The 27,317-nt window shown below is 36.7% G+C and overlaps 1 protein-coding gene across 1 annotated transcript in view; it reads left to right on the forward strand.

The window, feature by feature from the left end:
- Positions 1–27,317, forward strand: part of CEP350 (centrosomal protein 350) — a 125,753-nt gene that overhangs the window by 13,185 nt on the left and 85,251 nt on the right. Inside the window, exons 6-13 of the mRNA XM_052653926.1 lie at positions 1,148–1,261; positions 4,941–5,054; positions 11,482–11,628; positions 12,823–13,481; positions 14,260–14,381; positions 17,332–18,392; positions 20,110–20,260; positions 22,640–22,809. Coding sequence (XP_052509886.1) covers positions 1,148–1,261; positions 4,941–5,054; positions 11,482–11,628; positions 12,823–13,481; positions 14,260–14,381; positions 17,332–18,392; positions 20,110–20,260; positions 22,640–22,809 — 2,538 coding nt within the window. The remainder of the gene's footprint in view (positions 1–1,147; positions 1,262–4,940; positions 5,055–11,481; positions 11,629–12,822; positions 13,482–14,259; positions 14,382–17,331; positions 18,393–20,109; positions 20,261–22,639; positions 22,810–27,317) is intronic.

A 27,317-nucleotide genomic window follows, 5' to 3' on the forward strand; every position in this document is an offset into this window, starting at 1 on the left:
TTTGTTGAGAAATTGAACAAGTATGTTTTAAGGAACTGTTTTCCACACTTTGGTTGTCTGATTTTGCCTGTGTAGACAGAAGCTTGTCCATTTGTTCAGCCATAGGCAAAATCAGACAGATGATAGTGATTAATGCCTGTCTTCAAAGAAAAGAAGAGTGACTATTGTTTCTCCTCAGACTTGAAAAGGTAGTTTGTTTCTCTGATATCCATAATTTATGATTGACATTCTTTTATCATTTAATTTGGTGCTTCTCCATTTCTAGTCTTTTTGAACAAATGTATATTGCTTTGTCTAACTGAAGCTTACTTTTCCAGACAGCACTTGTTAACACATTATGTGGTAGCTAATGATGCATTCCTGTTTTAAAAGCTTATAAAGCTGTTCAACATTTAATTATTAGGGATGCACAAATCAAAACCACAATAGATACCATTTCATACCTATGAGGGTGACTATAATAAAAAAGACAATAACAAGTGAGGATATGGAGAAATTGCTGGTGAAAATGTAAAATGGTGCAGCTTCTTTAGAAAACATTTTGACAGTTCCTCAACAAGTTCAACGTAAGAGTTACCATATGTCCCAGCAATTCCACTCCTAGATATACTACCCAAGGGAATTGAAAAAGGTATATTTACACACATCCTTGTGCATATATGTTTATAACGACATTATTCATAATAGCCAAAAAGTAGAAACACCCCAGATGTTTATCAACTGGTAAATGGATAAGCAAACATTGATATACCTGTACAGTGGAGTATCATTCAACAATAAAAGCTAAGTGAAAGAAGCCAGACACAAAAGGCCACACATTGTAGGATTCTATTTATATGGAAATGTCCAGAATAGGCGAATCTATAAAGATAGAAAATAGTTGAGTAGTTGGCAGGGAATAGAGGGAGTGGTGTTGCTTGCAACTGCTAATGGGTACAGGGTTACTTTTCAGGGTGATGAAATGCTCTAGAATTAGATGGTGGTGATAGTTGTGTAACTATCTGAATATCCTAAAAAGCAGGGAGTTGTACACTTTAAAAGAGTGAATTTTGTAGTGTATTAATTTATTTCACTTAAAATTAATAATATAACAAAACTTTGAATGCAGTATTGATAAGGATGTTTTGTATTGTTGGTTATATATTAGGCTTCAATCCTTCAGAGACCAAGATTCGAACACCTGATGGGAAAGTGTGGCAGGAGGCTGAGTTTCAAAACATGAGTAGAGAACTGTATCGTGACTTAGCACTTCACTTTGCAGGTGAGAGTAGAGTATTCCTAGGTTTTGAGTGTTTTATCATGCATACTACCTAAGCTGCAATACTGAAACGTAAAATTGTCACCAAACTAAAGTTATTTCCCATTTTAAATGCATGGTATACTTAAGTAGTGATATTGTCAGTCACAAGACTCTTAGCTTCTAGGCTTTGCTCCAGGGTTGCATTAGCATATATAGCTGAAAAGACAGAAACTAGGCTATTTTAAAACTAAGGGACGTTGTGAGTGGGCTTGTCTGATTTGCAGGAAACCTAAGAGTCTAGTTGAAGTTTACTAGCCCTCTGAGATCTTTGAAATGGTCAGTAATTTGGTGAGCAGCAGATGAGATACTGTGAGGGCAAAAAGCAGGAAGGAAAATGAACATTATCAGAAGGGAATAATGTGTGTTAGAGGATTGAAAATAGGAGGAACTTATGGAAGACTGGAAGAGGAAAATAGGAAGATCATACATATAATAATACTATATTGAAACCTTGTATGATTTTGGGCAAGATGCTGCCCAACATTTAGTCTCCTAAATGTTTTACAGTTGAGGAAGTGTAAGCTCAAGGAGTAATTTTCCCATGGTTGCATAGAGCAGTTAAAAATTGAAGCCAAGGTTTAAAACCAACTCAGTCTGACTCTGAAGCCTGAAAATTTTCTGGTAAGCCCTATTAGAGACTCTGCTAATAAATATTATGGCATTAACTGTCCAGTCCAATTTTCCTACTATTATTTTTGGAACAATATCTTCAGAAATTTTTTCTCATATGAAAAGGAAATATAATGCAATAGTTAAGAGCGAGATTTTGGAATTAGTTTACAAGGATTCAAATTCTGGCTTTGACACTTAATTAGTTTTTCATACTATCTGTGTTACATAAACTCTCTTCCTTGGTTTTCTCATTTGTAAAATGGGAATGATAATATGCTTCATAGAACAGTATCAATAGACTAGTGGAATGATGTATGCCAAAGAACTCTTAAAGAGGTCTGCCTATTATAGTCTGCCTTCTCTTTTGTTTCGGTGGGTCAACTCTCCCACTGCTTCTATCTTAAACAAAACCCATCTACTTCTGTATTAAATTCCATTTGCTCTAGTGTATTTAAGGGCATTACTACAGCCCTGTTTTCTCTTTCCCATTATCAAGTTTTCCCTCTCTGTGAGGTCATGCCCGTCAACATAGTGTTTGATAAGATGCTGTTACCTGGGCCATCATAAAAGAGCCCCTCTTTTGGGCCTACTCTGCTTTGTTTCTCTCCTTTTATTTACAGTGAAGCTTCAGAAAGTTGCTTTATCTTCATAGTCTCCAATTTTTCTCCTCAGTTTTACTCTTGAATCCTTTCTGTTAGGTTTTTGCTCCTACTTCTCTGTGGACTGCTGTTACCAAGGTCATCAGTGACCCCTCCGCATTGCTAAATCCAGTGTGTAATTCTCATTTGTTATCCTGCTTGATCTCTCAGAAACATTAAGTTCAGTTCAGTCGCTCAGTCGTGTCCAACTTTGCGACCCCATGGACTGCAGCATGCCAGGCTTCCCTGTCCATAACCAACTCCCAGAGCTTGCTCAAACTCATGTCCATCGAGTCGGTCATGCCATCCAACCATCTAATCCTCCATCATCCCCTTCTCCTGCCTTCAATCTTTCCCAGCATCAGAGTCTTTTCAAAGGAGTCAGTTCTTTGCATCAGGTGGCCAAAGTATTGTAGTTTCAGCTTTAGCATTAGTCCTTCCAGTGAATATTCAGGGATGATTTCTTTTGGGATGGACTGGTTGGATCTCCTTGGAGTCCAAGGGACTCTCAAGAGTCTTCTCCAACACCACAGTTCAGAAGCATCAATTCTTCGGCGCTTAGCTTTTTTTATGGTCCAGCTCTCATATCCATAGATGACTACTGGAAAAACCATAGCTTTGACTAGACGGACCTTTATTGGTAAAGTAATGTCTCTGCTTTTTAATATGCTGTCTAGGTTGGTCATAGCTTTCCTTCCAAGGAGCCAGTGTCTTTTAATTTCATGGCTGCTGTCACCATCTGCAGTGATTTTGGAGCCCCCCAAATAAAGTCTCTTTCAGAAACGTTGGATATCACTAATCACTTCATCTTTGAAATTCTTCACTTCGAATCTTATCTATGATACCATAAGTGTTTAGTTTTCCTCCTAAGTTTATCTGCTCTTTTTCGTTCTTTTTTTTTCCTAATCAACTATCTGATCTCTGAACATTGGCATGTCCTGGTCCCTGTGTTTGGATCTGTGTTTCTCATTGTTTTTCTTTTCTCTTCCATCCCTTTCTTTTTCCTTTATTGTTTTTTAAATTTTTTGTTTATCCATATACAAACTAGGCAAGCTCATCAAGTTTCAGTACTTTAAATATTCTCCGCTGATGATTCTCAGATTTATGTCTCTGACCAGACTTCTCTGAATTCAGATTCATGTCCAGCTGCTAACTCTGCACCTCCCCCTGGATGTATAATAAATTTCTTAAGCTTAATATATTCAAAAATGGAGCTAGCTAACTAAATGAGGTCATGGTACACCCCTTAAACTTATTCCTCTGGTAGTCTCTCCATCGTACTGGAGAGTAAATCTTATCCTTCTGATTGTTCAGGTCCCAAATCCTTGGTCATCTTTGATCCCTCTATTTCTCTTATATTTTATATCTAAATTGTCTGAAATACCTCTAAAATATAATCACCTTCACCTACCACCTAGGTTCAAGCCATCCACTGTCAGTCTCCTGACTGGATTACTGCAGTAGCTTTCTAATTGGTTACCCTGCTTCTGCTCTTCTTCTAATGAATCTGTTCTCATCATAGCTATCAGAGTGAGCTTGTTAAAATAACATTTAGGCCATGTCACTCCTTTGCTCAATTTCTCATCCTATTCTTGAGTAAAACCTGAAGTTCTTACAATGACCTGTAAAGCCCTATGTAACCTGGCCCTCAGTCATGTCTGTTGACCCTAACTCTTACTACTTTTCTCTTTCTTCACTTCATTCACATTGGTTTCCTTGCTATTTCTTAGACACTAAGTATGCTCCTGCTTCAGGGCCTTTGAATCACACTTCTTTGCTCAGAATGCAGAGCTCTATATATGTTTAAAGTACATTTATCCAGATCTGTAGTTGAGATTAATTTTCAAATTTATGTGTATAGTCAGTTTATGTCTGCAGATTGGAATTTAAAAATTAGTGAGTAGTAGTTTATATGTGAAATACTTTAACATATTTCGCTAGCCTAATCATAAAAGGGCCTAATTTAGGAAAATTGAGTATTTTATACAGTTTTATTCTAGAAGTTCATGATATTTCAGCTAAGTGGGAATTTTTAAATGAAATAGGAATCTGTGAAAGTGCTTACTTCTGAGATTCTATAAATGCTGTGATCTAGCTTGGAAAGCATTATTGTAGCTTGTTTCAGTTTGTGAAAACCAGGTGAGTGTCTCAAGGGTTTCCTGAAAAAAAAAAAAAAAAAAAGGAATTGAGACCTAACAGTAGAGTAATCGTGATCTCTAGACCTTTCTGTAAGAGGACTTGACATTGCAGCTTTTGAATTGAAGAAATAGCGAAGGTTCTCTCTCCCTTCCTGAGCCATGTATTCTATATAGATTTCTCATACTGGGGGGAGGATGAGTGGATCAATACCACTCATTATAATATTTGCAATAAATGTTTCTGTTTTTCAGATGATAGCTCTATGAAAGAAAAACCAGCTGAAAAAAGTAAAGAGAAGAAAGTGGTCAAGCCAGTACGAAAAGTCCAAAAGATAGCACAGTTATCAACTTCAGAATGCAAAACAGGTTGGTTTTCTCAGTATTAGGCCCATCTTAAAATACATATTAGTGAAATGCCATCTATTCAGAAATAAATGTTCTTACTTATTATTTGACACATACAAAAATTCAGTATATTTTATATATCATTTTATGTGTGCTTTCTTGAGGTTAATTGACATATTTAGAACATGTCATCTGATAAATCTTCATATATGTATATACTCATGAAATGTGTTCACCATGATACTGAACAGTACCCCCCCCAGTTTTTTCTGTCATTATTTTTTAATAGAAATTAACCAGATTAAAGGTAATGATTTTTGTATAGTGAACTTTTATATACAGAGGGATGGCTTATGCTTGTAGCTAAGTTTCTTCACTTATTCTCATGAGTGAATAAATATTGCACAAGAAAAATCTGGCAGTCTGTGCTAGTAATGGACTGGACTCTGAATAAATCAAGATGGGGAAAAAGAGAATTCCCTAGCTTTACAGTGATTAACATTTTAGGCTTGATCTAGATTGCTTGAATTTATACGCTGGTTCTGTCATGTCTAACTTTGTTCCTTTGGTAATTGAGTTAATTTTGGTGTCCTTTGGTTTCCCTGTTTGTAAATGGGAAACCACTAGTTACATTTCTCATAGGTTGTTGTGAGAACTAAAATAGTTAATACCAAAAGTACTCAATATAGTACCTGACACATTGTAAACACTTAATTGTTAGGTATAATTTCTCTACTACTAATTATTATTTCTAGCTATATTGAAAATGGCTGTTTAGTGTGTCATATTTAAGTCATTGAGTAATTTGGGTAAAGGGAGTGGAGAAAGTTGGAAACTTGTCACTTTCAGTTTGGAGACAAACATTCATTATGCAAATATATTTGCTTTATTTAAGGCACTGGGATATTCTAAGCTTAGGCAATACAGTGGTAAGCAAGATGCACGTAGCTCCTTCCCTCCTGGAACTTAGAATCTTATCAGGAAAAAAGCAGATATGTAGTTATAATAAAGTGTAATGAATATTGAATCAAGTGAAAGTGAAAGTGTTAGTCGCTCCGTCGTGTCTGACTCTTTGCCAGCCCATGGCCTTTAGCCCACCAGGCTCCGCTGTCCATGGGATTCTTCAGGCAAGAATTACTGGAGTGGGTTGCCATTCCCTTCTCCAGGGGGGTCTTCCTGACCCAGGGATTGAACCCAAGTCTCCCACATTAGAGGCAGATTGTTCACTGTCTGAGGCCACAGGGAAGCCCCCAAATTATTGAATAGGGAACATAAAAAGTCCTATAAAAACATGAAAATAGAGTGATTGGACACTGGTTTCTAACCAAGTGCTTGTTTTTCTGATCATAGACTAATCAGTTCAGTTCAGTTGCTCAGTCATGTCCGACTCTTTGTGACCCCATGGACTGCAGCATGCCAGGCTTCTCTGTCCATCACCAACTCCCGGAATTAACTCAAACTCATGTCCATTGAGTTGGTGATGCCATCCAACCATCTCATCCTCTGTCGACCCATTCTCCTCTCACCCTCAATCTTTCCCAGCATCAGGGTCTTTTCAAATAAGTCACCACTTCACATCAGGTAGCCAAAGGATTGGAGTTTCAGCTTGAACATCAGTCCTTCCAATGAATATTCAGGGCTGGTTTCCTTTAGGATGGACTGGTTGGATCTCCTTGCAGTCCAAGGGACTCTAAAGAGTCTTCTCCAACACCACAGTTCAGAAGCATCAATTCTTTGGCACTTAGCTTTCTTTATGGTCCAGCTCTCACATCCATACATGACTACTGGGAAAACCATAGCCTTGACTAGATGGACCTTTTTTGACAAAGTAATGTCTCTGCTTTTTAATATGCTGCCTAGGTTGGTCATAACTTTCCTTCCAAGGAGTAAGCGTCGTTTAATTTCATGGCTGCAGTCACCATCTGCAGTGATTTTGGAGCCCCCCAAAATAAAGTCTGCACAGTTTCCATTGTTTCCCCATCTATTTGCCATGAAGTAATGGGGGACTGGATGCCATGACCTTGTTTTTTTGATAATAGACTAATCAAGAGAGTGCCAAATAACTTACTTTGTGACATTCATTGTTAATTGTAGATGCCGTACAAGAAAGATCCTGGCTATATACCAATAAAAAAATAAAATTTCATAGGAACAGGAATTACCTGGGTGTAAACTAAACTAATTCTTACATTAAAAAAATGTAATGGCCATCATCAGATGGTCAACACCGAAATCAGATTGATTATATTCTATGCAGCCAAAGATGGAGAAGCTCTATACAGTCAACAAAAACAAGACCAGGAGCTGACTATGGCTCAGATCATGAACTCCTTATTACCAAATGCAGACTTAAATTGAAGAAAGTAGGGAAAACCGCTAGACCATTCAGGTATGACCTAAATCAAATCCCTTATGATTATACAGTGGAAGTGAGAAATAGATTTAAGGGCCTAGATCTGGTAAAGTGCCTGATGAACTATGGAATGAGATTTGTGACATTGTACAGGAGACAGGGATCAAGACCATGCCCATGGAAAAGAAATGCAAAAAAGCAAAATGGCTGTCTGGGAAGGCCTTACAAATAGCTGTGAAAAGAGAGGTGAAAAGCAAAGGAAGAAAGGAAAGATATAAGCATCTGAATGCAGAGTTCCAGAGAATAGCAAGAAGAGATAAGAAAGCCTTCTTCAGCGATCAGTGCAAAGAAATAGAGGAAAACAACAGAATGGGAAAGACTAGAGATCTCTTCAAGAAAATTAGAGATACCAAGGGAACATTTCATGCAAAGATGGGCTCGATAAAGGACAGAAATGATATGGACCTAACAGAAGCAGAAGATATTAAGAAGAGGTGGCAAGAATACATGGAAGAACTGTACAAAGAAGATCTTCACGACTCAGATAATCATGATGATGTGATCACTAATCTAGAGCCAGACATCCTGGAATGTGAAGTCAAGTGGGCCTTAGAAAGCATCACTACGAACAAAGCTAGTGGAGGTGATGGAATTCCAGTTGAGCTGTTTCCAATCCTGAAAGATGATGCTGTGAAAGTGCTGCACTCAATATGTCAGCAAATTTGGAAAACTCAGCAGTGGCCACAGGACTGGAAGAGGTCAGTTTTCATTCCAATTCCAAAGGAAGGCAATGCCAAAGAATGCTCAAACTACCGCACAATTGCACTCATCTCACATGCTAGTAACATCATGCTCAAAATTCTCCAAGCCAGGCTTCAGCAATATGTGAACCATGAACTTCCAGATGTTCAAGCTGGTTTTAGAAAAGGCAGAGGAACCAGAGATCAAATTGCCAACATCCGCTGGATCATGGAAAAAGCAAGAGAGTTCCAGAAAGACATCTATTTCTGCTTTATTGACTATGCCAAAGCCTTTGACTGTGTGGATCACAATAAACTGTGGAAAATTCTTCAAGAGATGGGAATACCAGACCACCTAACCTGCCTCTTGAGAAACCTGTATGCAGCTCAGGAAGCAACAGTTAGAACTGGACATGGAACAACAGACTGGTTCCAAAAAGGAAAAGGAGTACGTCAAGGCTGTATATTGTCATCCTGCTTATTTAACTTCTGTGCAGAGTACATCATGAGAAACGCTGGACTGGAAGAAACACAAGCTGGAATCAAGATTGCTGGGAGAAATATCAATAACCTCACATATGCAGATGACACCACCCTTATGGCAGAAAGTGAAGAGGAGCTAAAAAGCCTCTTGATGAAAGTGAAAGAGGAGAGGGAAAAAGTTGGCTTCAAGCTCAACATTCAGAAAACGAAGATCATGGCATCTGGTCCCATCACTTCATGGCAAATAGATGGGGAAACAGTGGAAACAGTGGCTGACTTTATTTTTCAGGGCTCCAAAATCACTGCAGATGGTGACTGCAGCCATGAAATTAAAAGACACTTACTCCTTGGAAGAAAAGTTACGACCAACCTAGATAGTATATTCAAAAGAAGAGACATTACTTTGCCGACTAAGGTCCGTCTAGTCAAGGCTATGGTTTTTCCTGTGGTCATGTATGGGTGTGAGAGTTGGACTGTGAAGAAGGCTGAGCGCCGAAGAATTGATGCTTTTGAACTGTGGTGTTGGAGAAGACTCTTTGAGAGTCCCTTGGACTGCAAGGAGATCCAACCAGTCCATTCTGAAGGAGATCAACCCTGGGATTTCTTTGGAAGGAATGATGCTACAGCTGAAACTCCAGTACTTTGGCCACCTCATGCGAAGAGTTGACTCATTGGAAAAGACTCTGATGCTGGGAGGGATTGGGGGCAGGAGGAAAAGGGGATGACAGAGGATGAGATGGCTGGATGGCATCACTGACTCGATGGACGTGGTCTGAGTGAACTCTGGGAGATGGTGATGAACAGGGAGGTCTGGCGGGCTGCGATTCATGCGGTCGCAAAGAGTCGGACACGACTGAGCGACTGAACTGGACTGAAGTGTGTTTTTCATGTGATATTGTTGTGAGGGGCATAGTTTGAAAGGAAGCAGTGGGACCACTATAACTTGTAAATACTGATCTTGGATTGTATTTATCCAGTTTTGTGGTGGGCTAATTCTGCCATGTGTATACTGTGGCAGTGACTGCTACAGAGAGTCATTTAATTGAGTTAAAGCTGTTTTAAGAGTTTATCTATAGTAAAAGTTCTTTTTCTACCAATAACTGCATGGGACTATTCCAGAAAGCCAGAATTTAGAAATAACCACCCAGAATATTTGGAAGCCAACATTTATAAATAACTACCCAGCATATGCATGATTGCTTGCTCTTGATTCAGAAAATTAAGCTGAAATTGAAGAGAAAAACCTATTCTCCCATTTTGCTTAAGCACATGAAGTATCTTATAAATAGATTGAACAATAGACTTAAAACCATTTAAATATTTTAGATAAACTTTTTAAGGTTAATAGCAAGGTGCAAAAGCATTTCTAAAGTAAATAGTACACATTTATAATTCATGTTTTTTAATGATAGATGTTTTCATTAAAGCTACTTTCATTTAAACTTTTCAATGGTACTCTAAATATTTTTAAAAATTACAGATGTAATAAAGTAGTATCACAGAAAGCTTGAAAAATAGAAAAAACAGATAAAACCCACTGCTCTTAAACAAAGGACTAGTAGTTTTGTGTATTTCCTTAATTTTAAAATCAGTAGTAGATTACTGTAGTCATTGTATTATAAGATTTTATCTTTTTCTCTTAGCATCTTAGGACAAGAACATTTCTGCTGTTTTTTATAGAAATTGTAATTGGAAATGGCCACACAGTACTCCTAATAGAAACATAGTTTATCTACCATTCAATATTTAGGTTACTTCTGATATTATAAAAATAATACAGTGAACATTGTCATTTATTTTTTTTCTTTCTTTTGGATACATTTCTATTACTTCGATTATTTGATCAAGGGAAATGACCCCTTTGACATGTAATACTATTTTTTAAAAGGAAACTATACCCATTGATATTTCAACAAGCATAGTAAAAGTGATTTTTACTATAATTTTACCAGCTTTGGCTATGAATGTAAAAGTATTTTTTCTAATTTAATTAGGTTTAAAGTATTACTTCATTATTTTCATTTCCATTACATTTTTATATTGCTTTGAATTTAAACACTTTTGCGTATTTATTTCAGATTTTTAAAAATGGTTTCTATTTTATAAATGGTCTTTCATGGTATTTTTTGTTTTTTAAGTCACTGTCTGTTTTGAAATAATGGTCTAATTTTAATTTTTTTACCATCTGAAGCTAATAAATGAAAATTTTTTCTCTTGGTAAACAGCTATATTTATTGGAATATACTTTTATTTTTATGAACTTCTTTAATGGCAATTTAAAGCATTGATGATATTTGCTTTCTGAGTGTCATTGTTTTATGCATTAAAAAGTAATGTGTAGTAATGTGTTATATGTCTATAAAATATAATGTTAAATTCTCTGTAATAACCATCCCCTTCAAAGGTAGTCACTGTTCACTCTTTGTTACATGTTTCCTTAAGGTTTTTTTCTATGCTTTGCTTAAGTCATTTGCTCATTGAGCAGACATACATTTTACTGTGTCAGGTACTGTGCTGATTTTGAAAAACGAAACACTTATAGTTAAGACATATTTGTATTCTGTGTCAAAATTGTTGAATTCGATGCCCTGGTTCTTAAAGTTTCATAATTCATTAATATTTGGTACTTAACTTTTAAAGCATTTTACACTTAGTATTTGAGGTGTGTGGGTAAATAAAAATTTAAACAAACTCCATTAATTGATTTGGGGGGACTTGAGTTTAAAAATAAAATTAGACTGTAAATATTTGGGCGACTTTGGCATAAAATAAGCAAAAGATTAATTACAAATACTTGTATGGTTAAGTAAGAGGTACTTCTTACAGCTAAAATTTAAGTTTTATATATATGTATATATCTTTTCTTTTTTAGGTAGCAGTCATCTGATTAGCACATCTTCTTGGCGGGATGGACAAAAATTAGTAAAGAAAATTCTTGGTCCTGCACCTAGAATAGAGCAAAAAGAGCGAAGAGCAGCATCAGGTGACAGAAGTGGAAGAGAGAGCGCTACTAAATCTGGTGAGCAGTTAGATTAAACTACTTAATCATTTAAATTGTTGAGCACAGTGATTAAAAGTTGCTTGTGTAAGTACTTTCAGAGATGAAAAATATTTAAGAATACTCTTTAAAATTTTGCTTTTTAATTGTGAATGTAGCTTAAAAAAGAAGAAATGTTCTGTTGGGCTTGGCTATGGATAATTTCCATATATAGATGTTATGTTGATCCTTATTAAGAATTCTGTTTGTGTTATAGTAATTATATTTATCTGTCACTATGAATAAATAGCAAGGCATCATATAATCAAATCCTATTAGACTATTAGGGACCTTTAGAGGATTAAGTCCAATCTGTCTTATCTCCATAGATACAAGGAGAAGTAAACATTCACAAGGTGGGAATTTTTGTTTGTTTGTTTGACAGATTAGGAAACAGGCCCTAATAGAGAAGTGAGTTTTCTCAAGGATATACAGTCAGTGGGTGACAAAATTTGATCTAGATTCAGAGCTCTTTAGTTTGACTCTCAAGTCCATTCTCCTTTTAAAATGTCACAAGTGCCATTTGAAATAACTAGTTACTTTTTCATGAACACTAATTTTAGAAAATGAGATATAGTTACCTACAAGCCAGTTTTCCTTTTCAGTTGAAAAAAATTGCCTCAATTTGAGCTTCTGAAATGGATTCAGTAAGAAATGCTATTTGATATAGAGAAATTAATACATATTTTGTATTTGCTCTTTTTATCTGACTTATAAATAAACTCATACCATTGTCAGTTTAAGACTAAGCCAACATCAGCAGACATTTAGTTGATAAAATGATTGTTTTCCTATATACTGAATTTTTTCCTGTTATTCATTGGAGAGTTGTGGCAGCCTAACATCAGTTTTTTTAACAGCTGATTGAGGGTTTGGGGAGAGAGATAAATGGTAACATTAAATATGCATGTGGGAGAGAACTAGTATCTCTCTATTAATAGTTAAATATTCACATCAATAGCAAGATGGTCCTTATTTCAGAAATATTAAAAGATGCATTTTAAAAAAATGCTGAGGAAGTACAGTTTCTATGGAGTATCAGAATTGTTCTCTGTTTTACTTTTCTTATGTTCTTTAGAAGACTTTTTAAGATATTTGAGTTAAAGTGAAATTTCCTAAGTTTCTCCTTAATGCAGTAAATCTTGGAAATGAATATGGAATTTTCATACTTTGCAGGTGGCCATATTGGAAGAGCAGAGTCGGATCCTAGATTGGATGTTTCACATAGACATCGTCCACGAAACTCAGAACGTTCAAGAAGTAGAGCTCGGTCAGAAAATAATGTAAAGAAATTAGTTCCATCTCTTCCAGATAATAAACAAGAGGAAAATGCTGCCTTAAATAAGAACTTTTTACCTGTTGAAATTCGTGGAATTCTTGATGACCTCCAGTTGGATTCAGCAGCTCAGACTGCAAGACAAGAGACAGGAGAGTTACAGAATCAGAAGTCATCAGCATCCATACAAGCTCCTAGAAGTCATAGCCCAATAAAAAGAAAACCTGACAAAATAACAGCTAATGAAGATCCCCCTGTTATTTCTAAAAAGCGTCACTATGATACAGATGAAGTGCGACAGTACATTGTTAGACAGCAGGAAGAAAGGAAGAGGAAACAGAATGAGGAGAAGAAGGCCCAAAAGGAAGCCACTGAGCAGAAGAACAAACGATTACAGGAGCTCTACCGGAAACAGAAAGAAGCCTTCACTAAAGTGAAAAATGTGCCTCCTCCTGAGCCATCAGCAACTAGGCGACTGCAAGAAACTTACTCCAAGTTGCTTCTAGAAAAGTCATTGCTTGAAGAGCCAACTCATCAACATATTATGCAGGAAACACAGGTAATGGTACTGACAAAATTAGAAAGGGGGGTAATTCATGGTTAGGAAAAACTTGCTTGCTGTAATATTTAAAAATTACTCACCATTGCTAATATTCAGACATATGTTCAGACAGTATTTATAATAATGATGGCCTTTCATGAAGTTCATTCTATATGCAGAGTAATTTGATAAATACAATTGAAAATAAATGCTCAGTTAGTTTCCTAGAGTGATTGTTGATCTGTCTCATTTCTTATTAGTTATATTCTTGCCTAGTTTTTGTTGTATTACTGAGCAAAGTTAGACTGTGTTAATAATGAAAAACCTAGTTTTGTTATCTGTGCTGAAATTAGAGAATATTCTATTGTAGTATGCTAATTTTATGAGTATTGATTTTGTTTTTAAGGATAACAACATTTGAATGTATGCTGTGTGCCACTTACCATTTTAAAAGCTTTACAGGCTTAAGTTTCAGCAAATACTCACAATTCTGAGAAGGAGAGGTACTGCTAGCATTTCCACTGATTAGGTGAAAAAAAGAATCAGAAAGAGTATTATTTCCTCCAAAGTACACAGTAAATTGTAGGTGCCTTTGTTGGATTTCAGGTGTAATTTTTGCTGTTAACCATAATGGTTGGTTTTAAGACAAACTAATTTAAATTGGTTTTCTTTGAGAGGAAAACAGCTCCTGCATTTCATGATCTTTGTAAAGTTGAAGTGACTTAATATTTATATTATGTGCTCCTTGAATGTGTCTTTATTATCTGAGTCAGATAAAAATATCCTTTTTTTACAGACCAGACCAGGATATCAGCCATCTGGAGAATCTGACAAAGAAAACAAAGTGCAAGAACGTCCCCCAAGCGCATCTTCCAGTAGTGACATGTCTCTGTCAGAACCTCCACAGCCTCTTGCCAGGTATAAAGGGGAGAATGACAGATACTTAAGGTTCTTTCTTCCCATGATACATACTATAGTGGTCTATGCCCAGTGAATGTTGTTCATTGACCTTCTCTGAGAACAAGAGGCTTATCTGGAAATTGATCAGTATCTTCTGATGGACACGCAAGCATGGCTGTACATCTGTACTTGCTGCATGCCCTATTTTGCTGTTCAGTTTCTCCCTGTTCTTTAATATTTGGTGTGAATATCAGTTCCTCTTGGGGATCACCTTCAGGTGGAAGTACTCTTGCTTTCTCTGACCTCAACACATGATAAAAGTGGATGTTGGATAAGTGAATCACAGTGAAATTAATATTTTTAAGTGTTTGTGTTAAATATTTTGAAAAGGTGTTTCTGTATTTATTGTTATTCAGAATTTCTTCATATAACTCCTGCATCAACATATCTTACCTCTCAAAAGCTGTATTTGGATATGCATATGAATAACTGAACAAGGACTAAGAGGGGATTTGATTTGAATTCAGATTGGTGACTGAGGGCTATTTTACCTTAAATTAAGAAAAAGGTTTTTTTTTCCCCCTTGGGCTGTATTGTTTGCAGTAAAGTAAACAAACAAACCTATTTGTCCATGAAAGTTAAGGTGATTTTCAGACTACATGGTTATAAATTATGCTTTGAAATAATCGTTTTTGGAAGGGAAAGATTTTGAAATTCTTCTTCGGGAATGCACAAATAAAAATCAAGTCACCAGTTTGGGGTTAATGTACATATGACCCTCTCACCCCTTGCTGATCCGCATGACCGCCCCCCCCCCCACCAAGAGAGTAATAATTTTGATAAAAATAGATAACATTTATTGTTTCATTTTGGACACTCATCTAAGTACTTTGCATTTAATCCTTGTAAATTCTTTGAGTTCTCTCAGTTGTTGTTGTTCAGTTGCTACGTTGTGTCCAACTCTTTGTAACCCTATGGACTATAGCATGCCAGGCTTCCTTGTCTTTCACTATCCCCTTGAGTTTGCTCAGACTCATGTGCATTGAGTCTCTTGGTTTCTTTTTGCTTAAAAGCACAGCATTTCTTTTCCTTGCCCTTCTTGTTCCATCATTCTGCATTGAAAGTGAAAGTTGCTCAGTTGTATCTGACTTTTGTGACCCCGTGGACTATACAGTCCATGGAATTCTCCAGGCCAGAATACTGGAGTGGGTAGCTGTTCCCTTCTCCAGGGGATCTTCCCAACCCAGCGATCGAACCCAGATATCCAACATGGCAAGCAGATTCTTTACCAGCTGAGCCACCAGGAAAGTATACCCTATTGAACTTTTACTGTAAGTGAAGTCGCTCAGTCATGTCCAACTCTTTGCGACCCTGTGGGCTGTAGCCTGCCAGGCTTCTCCATCCATGGGATTTTCCAGGCAAGAATACTGGAGTGGATTACCATGTCCTTCTCCAGAGGATCTTCCTGACCCAGGGATTGAATCCAGGTCTCCGCATTGCAGGCAGACTCTACCGTCTGAGCCACCAGGGAATTTCATTGAAGTTTATGTATCTTCGTATTAGTACTTAATGGCATCGTGTTTAGCTGTTTATTAGTCTGTCATCCCTGTTAGATCTTCTGAAACTGAAGGATTAGGCCTTAATTGGATCAAGTTTATTTCCATTTTTGTGTACGGCTGTTTTTCTACTGTTAAAATTAGCATTCTGAACACTTGAATATAAAGATCTCGAGTTTATACTCAGCACTACCTTTTTATTTATAACTTGCTTTGTATTTCCATTACTACCATTACTAGTTTAGTTTGGGCACTAATAACTTCACACCTTGCATTTGTAATAGACTATATTCTGTGGCATAGAATCCATTCACTAGTCTTACTTTATTCCACTTTCATAGCAGTCCTTTAATATGAAAGACTGGTGCATCATAACCTTCAACCAAACTGTGCATGACATGCTTTTCATTTCCTTTCTCTGGTTACTCTCTTCCAGATGGTTTTTTTTTTAAACTTAATTGGTAGGACTTCATATTTATTCATATTTGATTGGTCTGAGGTTGCAGCCTGTCTAAATACCTTTGAACCATAATTTGATTATTTGTTGGGTTAACCATGCCTCCTAGCTTTCTGTCATCTACAGATTTGATAAACACACCTTCATGTCATCAACCAAAAATAATGGACAAGGCCAAGGACAAAATCTCATTTTTTTTTTCTCCCCTAAAGATCTTCTTAATAGTTAACACCAGCCTTTAACCTTTGTATATGGTATTCCTTAATATACAGGGAGGTGTCCATAGTCTGGAAACATAAGTGAACTATATAATGTCATCTAGGACATCTTTGTTCTGTTTCTAGCCTCTGTGGATGGACTGTCAGTTATTTCTGAGAACTAGTTTGTATTCATCTCATTTCTTTAGAATGTACAATGTTAAAACCTAACTGTTTGATGCTTACTAAATATATGTTGATTAGAGTAATATTATGCCTATAATCTTAAGCATTTCTCTTTTATGAAACATTATTTTTAAAGGGAAGGGTAGAGCCAATGTTGTAAAAAATTTTGTCCATAGAGTTTTAAGGGTTATAAGGCCTCTCTTTAATTAATAGTTTTAAAAATATGACTTAGTTAAAAAAAATGTCATAGTGAAGAAAGCTGTTTACAAAACAATGCATGATAAAATCTCTTTTTTGTGAAAGTAACACCATCAAACACAACATACATCTAGAAAAAGGTTTGGAAAGATATGATTCTAAATGAGCTAGTGATAGCCTTTCTCTCATTGGTTAGCTGTGAGTGATCTTTATCCTTTTCCTCCTTTGTTGTTTTTGTCCTTATCTTTTTTTTTTTTTTTTGCAGTGGCTATGCATTATTCTTATAATCTGCAAACACAAAACTTTAAAAAAGAAAAGGATGGCTTAATTATGAGGTCCTGTGTTAACTAACATATTGTAACTTTCATTTCCAGAAAGGACTTGATGGATCCTTCATGGATGCAGCCCGACAGACTGAGCCCACGACTCCACCATCCTCAACCACAGCCTCTTGTTGGGACAGCTGGAAATTTACTTTCCCATCTCTTGAATCTAGAGCATGTAGGAATTTTGCATAAGGATTTAGAATCCATTTTACCAACGAGGAAGAATCATAATATGGCTTCGGGGACGTTAACTTTTACACCTCAACCATATCTGACCTCGCCAACTGCTCATCCAGATGCCTTGTTAAAATCTAGTGCTAGCCAATATAAAAGTAAACTGGATCGTATTGAAGCCTTGAAAGCAACAGCTGCTTCTTTATCCAGCAGAATTGAAAGTGAAGCCAGAAAATTAGCTGGGGCTAACATTAACTATGGGTCAGTATGGAACACTGAGTATGATGTGCAGCGACCACCACAGGAAGACGGACATTGGACCAAGGCTATAAGTCCGCCTGTGAAAGAGGATGCAGAAGATGTTTTCTCTGCTCGAATTCAAAAGATGCTGGGAACCTGTGTATCTCATGCAACTTTTGATGATGATCTTCCTGGTGTAGGCAACCTCAGTGAATTTAAAAAGCTTCCTGAGATGATAAGACCTCATAGTGCCATATCAAACCTCAGAATGAGATCTCCTGGACCCAAACCAGAAGGGCTGCTGGCACAGTTGTGTAAGAGGCAGACCGACTCTTCTGGCTCTGATATGCAAGTTTGTTCTCAAGACAAAGCCAAAGTGTCTCTTGGTTCCAGCATAGATTCCGTCAGTGAAGGGCCTCTTCTTAGTGAGGGCAGTCTCTCTGAAGAAGAAGGACGTCGAGATGAACAGTCCCCTTTGAAGTTAACAGAGATCTTGAAAGAAAAGGAATTTTGTGCTGGAGAAAGAAATGCTTATGAACCTATCAAAGAGTTTCAGAAGGAAGCTGAAAAATTCTTACCACTCTTTGGGCCTATAGGTGGTACACAAAGCAAAGGACCATGGGAAGAACTGGCAAAGGGAAGTCCACATAGTGTCATTAATATTTTTACAAAATCATACAAGTTATATGGAAAAGGTGAGAAAAAGAGTAACCCTTGTAATATTTGTATGTTATCTTGTTGCTGCTACTGCTGCTAAGTCGCTTCAGTCGTGTCCGACTCTGTGTGACCTGATAAACGGCAGCCCACCAGGCTCCCCTGCCCCTGAGATTCTCCAGGCAAGAACACTGGAGTGGTTTGCCATTTCCTTCTCTAGTGCATGAAAGTGAAAAGTGGAAGTGAAGTCGCTCAGTCGTGTCCAACTGTTAACAACTCCATGGACTGCAGCCTACCAGGCTCCTCTGTCCATGGGATTTTCCAGGCAAGAGTACTAGAGTGGGTTGCCATTTCCTTCTCCAGTATGTTATCTTAGGATAAATTATTTTGTAATCTTATACAAGGTAATACTTAACTACAGATTTTCATCATTCATTATACGGATAGTAGAAATATATTATTATCTAAATGAATCTCAATTATCTGCAAGCTTCAACTAGAGTATTGCAATTTAATCTTTAAAAATTTATTTTTTAGCTGTTTTGATTAAAACAGTAGTGGATTGATGGTTATGAAAATTTTGGTCTGATTTAGAGAAATTCTTAGGTGATGTTCAAGATTGTTACATATCAAGTGTATATTCATATTACTGTGGCCAGAGTTATATATTTAGATAGAAAATATGTGTATTTCTTAAAATGGTGATTTGTGTGTGACTCATAACAAACAGATCTTTGGGAATATAATGGTCAAGAATTGAGAGGGGCAACTGTAGTAACATTTCTAATATGGAAGCAAATCTGTTTTTGTTTGTCTAAACGAATGCTAAAAACAGACTTTGAACAGTAATGTAGCTGTATATTTGGGTCCTAAAATAATAACTTTTAAGGTACCCTTGTGATCCCTGAGATCCTGCAATGCAACATTTCCTTTTGTGTGGCAGACTCAATTCCTTCAAGTTCCTTTCTTTGTCCTTCCTACCATAGGTGGATTCTACCCATCTTATGCTAATATCACCTTAGAATTCCCAGGTTGGAGAGTGAGTGAGGCTGAGCCCGAAATAGGCTATGGATACTGTGGTGTTTTTTTTATTTCCATTCTACATAGTGAACGATTTATCTGACAAATGAATTGATTTCATCTTTTCATCTTATGCTTAATTGGGTTTCCCATTACATTTTCCTAGAATTCATAATAGTTAGCTATTTCATTTGATCTTGTGCAGACCTATATGTGCCTGTTTATCTCTTTTGTTTAACACTTATTTCTTTAAGTGGTCATCTACAAGTTCTTTGAATATTAAAGTTATTTTGATTAAAGCAAAGTGCTTGTAAATCAACCCCCTCAATTTTTTTTCACAAGAAGGTTGGGTTTGTTTTTAAATCCTTCTATTAGATTTTCATTAAGATTATAGTTATACTGAAATATTTAGAGTTGATATGTTTTCTGGCATTTGTTTCAAAGTAATATTTGAGGAGAATTACAGATGGAGGGAATACGAAGTTTGTGTTGGTATTTGTTAAAGCTGGATAATGGATGCATTAGTTTCATTATATGACTCTCTACTGTCATATATGTTTGAAAATTTCCCTAATGAAAAGTTAAAAATGTATTATTAGATATAAAGATAACTTGAAGAACTAATAAAACTAAAATATCCCTAAATCCATGTTGTTAATCCCCTAGGTTGTGGAATGCTTTGCTTGTAGTTTTTAAAATTTTTATTTTAAAACACATTTCAATTACTACTTTTGACAGAATTTGAAGACAGATTGGAAAGAGGAACATCAGCATCACGGCCTTTGAATGCCATCACAACCCCTTTAAGCAGCGTTTCCTATGAAGATGATTTTGTCTCCTCTGCAGGGAGTGGGACTTTGACAGAAAGAAAGTCAGCTCTTGAACCCAAGTAAGACTATGTTAACAGTATGGAATAAAATCTGAAGAGTGAGACAAATGTACAAATGAGAACTGAGGTCTGGATATTAGTCAAATTTTGCTTGTTTGAAGATACATGTAGAAGCTGCATAGCATAGTAGTTATTAAGAGCATGGGCTCTGGATCCAGACCATGTGGGTTTAAATACTGACTCTACTAATTGTTTGTCTTTGGGCACGTTGTTTATCTCCCTGTGCCTCAGTTTTCTTCTCTGTTAAAGTGTTATGAATGTTCAGTGAAATACAAAGTATTTGGAATGAGTCTGGCACATAATAAACAAAATATGGATTGTTAAATCAATCTGTGAATCCCCGGTCGAGGTTAGTATTGGGAAAATTATCCCATGGTGTGTTAATGTGAGATGACTAAGAAATGGTTTTCTGTAATAGAATTGAACATGACTAGCTAAACACTTGGCTCCATGATCCTATTCAGTTCAGTTCAGTTCAGTCTACTCAGTCATGTCCAACTCTTTGCGACCCCATGGAGTGCAGCATGCCAGGCCTCCCTGTCCATCACCAACTCCCAGAGTTAACTCAAAATTCATGTCCATTGAGTCAGTGATGCCATCCAACCACCTCATCGTCCGTCATTTCCTTCTCCTCCCGCCTTCAATCTTTCCCAGCTTCAGGGTCTTTTCAAATGAGTCAGTTCTTCACATCACGTGGCCAAAGGATTGGAGTTTCAGCTTCAACTTCAGTCCTTCCAATGAATATTCAGGACTGATTTCGTTTAGGATGGACTTGTTGCATCTCCTTGCAGTCCAAGGGACTCTCAAGAGTCTTCTCCAGCACCACATGATCCTAAGTAATCAGTAAACTTTTTAATAATTGGAATAGCATCAAAAACTTTGCAAATCTTTGAATAGTAGCGATATTATAATGTTAATATTTATTGAGCAGTTAATGTACAAGGGACTTCCCTGGTGGCTCAGTCAGTAAAGAATCTGCCTGCAATGCGGGAGACCAGGGTTTGACCCCTGGATGGGGAAGATCCCCTGGAGAAGGAAATGGCAACCCACTCCAGTATTCTTGCCTGGAGAATCCCATGGTCAGAGGAGCCTGGCGGGCTACAGTCCATGGGGTCATAAAGAGTTGAACACAACTGAACAACTAACACTTTCACTTTAAGGTACTAAGAGGACTGATTGGACTTTACTTGTATGAACTCATTCTTCTAGTAGCCTGATATGATAAATATTTTTGTTACTATTCATACTTGAGAGAGGAAACTGAAGTCCTAAGGTTGTTACTTGTACAGTGTCATATAGTAAGTGAATCAGATTTCGCCAGAGAATTTCCTCCCTAAATTTTGTTACCATATAAAATAATCTGTAATCACTCACATGCAGTACAATTTTCTTCACACATTACAAATTGTAATGCATATAAAATTATTGGATGATCTTTTAAAAATTAGTTATATCCGCATATATATGAAATCTAGAAAGATAGTAATGATGATCCTACATGTAGGGCAGCAAAGGACACACAGACATAAAGAACAGACTTTTGGACAAAGTGGGAGAAGGGGAGAGTGGGATGATTGGAGAGAATAGCATTGAAACATATACATACCATATGTAAAATAAGTAGCCAGTAGGAGTTCAGTGTATGATGCAGAGAACCCAAAGCCAGTGCTCTGTGACAGCCTAGAGAGGTGGGATGGGGAGGAACGTAGACGGAGGGGTTCAAGAGGGAGGGAACACGTGTCTCTAATGCCTGTTCATGTTGATATATGGCAAAAACCATCAGATTATTGTAAAGTAATTATCCTGTAAAAAAATTAATCAAAAAATTAGTTTTATATAGCTGGATTGATGAAAATAAGTATTATTAAGATTATAGCAGAAGTATAGTTTTAAATTTTGAACTTCAAAGAAAAGGTTTATTTTTTAATCAAGATGTGTAAGGATTTAATTGTGGTAACATTTAATATCACCGATCAATATGATTTATTATATTTTATTTCTGAGTTGAAGTAGAACATATTAAATTATTATTCCCTATAAGATTATTAGAAGGAAAATAATAAATTATCAATTTGAATAGAAATTGAGGTTACATTTTTCAGTATCCTGCATTATATTTTTTTCTCTTATGTGTCTGAATTACCCATTTTTATTGGTTTCACTTCAGTAAAAAACTGCCTAAGACTTTTCTCAGTAATAAATTGAGCCATAGGGAATAATGCAGGTTTCTGGTACTGACAAAATGAGACAAGTGGAAAGCATCTTTGACATATTTATATTCTCTTTGTGACTAAATAGATTTTAAAATAGCTATAGTTTTAGCAGTGAGTCGAAACTTTTTATTTCTTTCTCTAACCACTGTTACTTATTCTTTGACAGTGTTGGTAGTCACAGTCTAGGCTTTCAGGAGGATCATTCCAGCAGAAAGTCTGCCTGTGACCTCTCCTCTGTGGATGTTACTCCCCAGCACTCATCAGGGGCCCCGTCTGCTGCGTCGTCTCCTTCTTCCTCTTCTAAAGGGAAGAAAGGAAAGAAAGAGAAGATAGAATGTAAGTGGAATCCTGTGTGATGATCTTTTTCTCTTTACCAGTGGCTTTGTGACTGATCTAAAGTTAATGATTTGATTTCATAAGTTAGATAACTTCTGTATGATAATAGTATAATTGACTTTCATACTTATTTATCATTACAATAATACCTTTTGATATATAACATTATAAATCTTTTGCTTACTATGAAAGGAATACATTAACAATGATAAAAAATTAAAAGTTGTAGAAAAACAGTTGTACAACAATTATAAACCTCTATTGATTCTTCTCCTCAGAGATAACTACTGTTGATGTTTTTAGTGCCTATTTTTCCAATATGTACATAAAACCAGCCATACTCCCACATGCATTTTAATTTAAAAAGCAGAAATGAAATAATATTTTGCAACTGCTTTTTAAAAACTTTGTATCCTGTATGTTTCTTAGTGTCGTTAAATATAATGGTCTAATTTCTGTATCTACAAAGTGAAGATGATAATAAATGCTTTCTATGGTAATTTTGAAGCCTACATATATAATATGTACATCTCAGTACTTGCTACAGTAGCTGGCCCTTTGGCATTCTTGACTAATTGAGAATACCTTTCAGTCCCCACATTTCTACTGGCTATAATTTGCTCAGTAGGCCTAGTGATGAGAAGATAACAGTCATTAGGCATCGGCCTCTTAGATTCACAGGATAGTCTCAAGGGAATGATTTTGCTTCCACAATTATTTTTTCTAATAGTAAAAAATTGCTTGTTGAGTTAAAAAAAAAAAAAGACTGGGGAGGACAAATGTATAAATATAGAAAACTATTTAAAAATGAGAAGTCATCTGTATTCCCTCCACCTAGAGATAACCAATGTTAATGTCTTTTTAGATTTTTTTTTATTTTATTGTGGTAAAATACACATAATGTAAACCTTATTATTTTAACCATTTTCAACTGTTGAATTCAGTACTGTTAATAAGCATGTTCATTGTGTTCCACAACCATCATCATTACCCAACTCCAGAACTTTTTCATCCTGCCATGCTGAAACTTGGAACCCACTAAACAGTAATTTCCCTTCCCTGAGCTGCTGCTAACCACTGTTCTACTTTCTGTTGCTGAATTTGACTACTCTAGGTACTTCATATAAGTGGCATCATCCAATATTCTTTTTGTGTCTGGCTTATTTCATTTAGCATAGCATCTTCAGATTTCATCCACATTGTTGCATGTATCAGAATGTCTTTTTAAGGCTGACTAATATCCCATTATATGGATATACCACATTTTGTGTATTCTTCGTTCAGTTGATGGGTATCTTGGTTGTTTCATCCTTTTAACTATTGTGAGTAATATGGACATGAACATTGGTGTACAAATAACTTTGAATCCCTACTTCCAGTTCTTTTGTCTATATATCCAATTGTAGACTTGCTGGATAAAAAGTCATTTCTGTATTTTAACTATAACATTTTACATTCTCACCAGTAATGTACAAGGGTTCCAGTTTCTCCACACATATACTAATGCTTGTTTTGTAGTTTTTGTTTTTTTAAGAATAGATATCCCAATGCATGTGAAATGTTAACATTTTTAGTGAGAATACTTCTAGACTGTTAGTAGGCATATATAAATAGAAAATGTTACATGTATGAGATCACATTTTATGTGATTTTTTTCCTGTCAGTGGATTACAGAAACTTTTCTCTGTTGGTAAATATGGCTAACCCTTTGTAAGGGCTTCCTTATTTGTTGTTTAGTTGCTAAGTCTGAATCTTTTTGCAACCCCATGGACTGTAGCCCACCAGGCTTCTCTGTCCCTGGAATTTCCCAGGCAGGAATACTGGAGTGGGTTGTCATTTCTTTCTCTAGGGGATCTTCCAAACACAGAGAGCGAACCCATATCTCCTGCATTGCAGACAGATTCTTTACCACTGTGCCACCCGGGAAGCCCAATGGCTACCTAGTGTTCTGTTATTTGAATGTATTGTAATTTGTTATCCAGTTCCCCATTGCTGGACATTTAGATTCTTTCTTTTTTCTTTCTTTTCTGTAATAAACACTGCTGCATTTTCTATGATGAACACTGTAAGACATTGAATAGCCTTACAAATGCATCTTTACACATTGATCTGGTTCTTTTAAGAGAAAATCCTAGAAGGAAGGTAATGGACAATGAGTATAACATGCTTAAAATTTGGATACATTTTGCTGAATAGCTCTTCAGAAAGCTAGTGCAACTTTATACTTCCAATGTTAGACTGCTAGGAGAGATTTTTTTCTTTTCTTTTAATTTATTTTTTTATTGAAGGATAATTGCTTTGCAGAATTTTGTTGTTTTCTGTCAGAGCCCAACATGAATCAGCCATAGGTATGCATATATCCCCTCCCTTTTGAACCTCCTTCTCATCTCCCTCCCATCCCACACCTCTAGGCTGATATAGAGTCCTTGTTTGAGTTTCCTGAGCCATATAGCAAATTCCTGTTCTCTGTCTGTTTTACATATGGTAATGTAAATTTCCATGTTACTCTTCCCTCCCCTCTCCTCCCGTTACCACATTTCCATAAGTCTGTTTTCTATGTCTGTTTCTCCATTGCTGTCCTATAAATAAATTCTTCCAGTAACATTTTTCTAGATTCTGTATATGTGTGTTAGAATAGATATTTATCTTTCTCTTTCTGACTCACTTCACTCTGTACAATAGGTTCTAGGTTCATCCACCCCATCAGAACTGACTCAAATGCGTTCCTTTTTTATGGCTGAGTAATATTCCGTTGTGTGTATGTACCACAACTTCTTTATCCATTCATCTGTCGATGGACATCTAAGTTGCTTCCATGTTCTAGTTATTATAAATAGTGCTGCAAGGAACAATGGGATACCTGTGTCTTTTTCAATTTTTATTTCCTCAGGGTATATGCCTACGAGTGGGATTGCTGGGTCATATGGTGGTTTTATTCCTAGTTTTTTAAGGATTCTGCATATTGTCTTCCATATTGACTGTATCAATTTATATTACCACCAACAGTGCAAGAGTGTTCCTTTTCTCCATATCCTCTCCAGCATTTATTGTTTGTAGACTTTTTGATGAGGGCCATTCTGAACAGTGTGAGGTGATATCTCATTGTGGTTTTGATTTGCATTTCTCTAATAATGAGCTATTTCAAATCCTGAAAGATGATGCAGTGAAAGTGCTGCACTCAATATGCCAGCAAATTTGGAACACTCAGCAGTGGCCACAGGACTGGAAAAGGTCAGTTTTCATTCCAATCCCAAAGAAAGGCAATGCCAAAGAATGCTCAAACTACCGCACAGTTGCACTCATCTCACATGCTAGTAAAGTAATGCTCAAAATTCCCCAAGCCAAGCTTCAGCAATACATGAACCGTGAACTTCCAGATGCTCAAGCTGGTTTTAGAAAAGGCAGAGGAATCAGAGATCAAATTGCCAACATCCTCTGGATCATGGAAAAAGCAAGAGTTCCAGAAAAACATCTCTTTCTGCTTTATTGACTATGCCAAAGCCTTTGACTGTGTGGATCACAATAAAATGTGGAAAATTCTGAAAGAGATGGGAATACCAGACCACCTGACCTGCCTCTGGAGAAACCTATATGCAGGACAGAAAGCAACAGTTAGAACTGGACATGGAACAACAGACTGGTTCCAAATAGGAAAAGGAGTACATCAAGGCTGTATATTGTCACCCTGCTTATTTAACTTCTATGCAGAGTGCATCATGAGAAACGCTGGACTGGAAGAAACACAAGCTGGAATCAAGATTTCTGGGAGAAATATCAATAACCTCACATATGCAGATGACACCACCTTTATGGCAGAAAGTGAAGAGGAACTCAAAGGCCTCTTGATGAAAGTGAAAGAGGAGAGGGAAAAAGTTGGCTTAAAGCTCAACATTCAGAAAACGAAGATCATGGCATCCGGTCCCATCACTCCATGGCAAATAGATGGGGAAACAGTGGAAACAGTGTCAGACTTTATTTTTTTGGGCTCCAAAATCACTGCAGATGGTGACTACAGCCATGAAATTAAAAGATGCTTACTCCTTGGAAGAAAAGTTATGATCAACCTAGATAGCATATTCAAAAGCAGAGACATAACTTTGCCAACAAAGGTCCGTCTAGTCAAGGCTATGGTTTTTCCAGTGGTCATGTATGGATAAGAGAGTTGGACTGTGAAGAAAGCTGAGTGCTGAAGAATTGATGCTTTTGAACTGTGGTGTTGGAGGACTCCTGAGAGTCTCTTGGACTGCAAGGAGATCCAACCAGTCCATTCTGAAGGAGATTGGCCTTGGGATTTCTTTGGAGGGAATGGTGCTAAAGCTGAAACTCCAGTACTTTGGCCACCTCATGCGAAGAGGTGACTCAATGGAAAAGACTCTGATGCTGGGAGGGATTGGGGGCAGGAGGAGAAGGGGCCAACAGAGGATGAGATGGCTGGATGGCATCACTGACTTGATGGATGCGAGTCTGAGTGAACTCTAGGAGTTGATGGACAGGGAGGCCTGGCGTGC

The sequence above is a fragment of the Budorcas taxicolor genome, chromosome 16 (genome assembly GCF_023091745.1).
Source record: "Budorcas taxicolor isolate Tak-1 chromosome 16, Takin1.1, whole genome shotgun sequence".
Lineage (NCBI taxonomy): Eukaryota > Metazoa > Chordata > Mammalia > Artiodactyla > Bovidae > Budorcas > Budorcas taxicolor.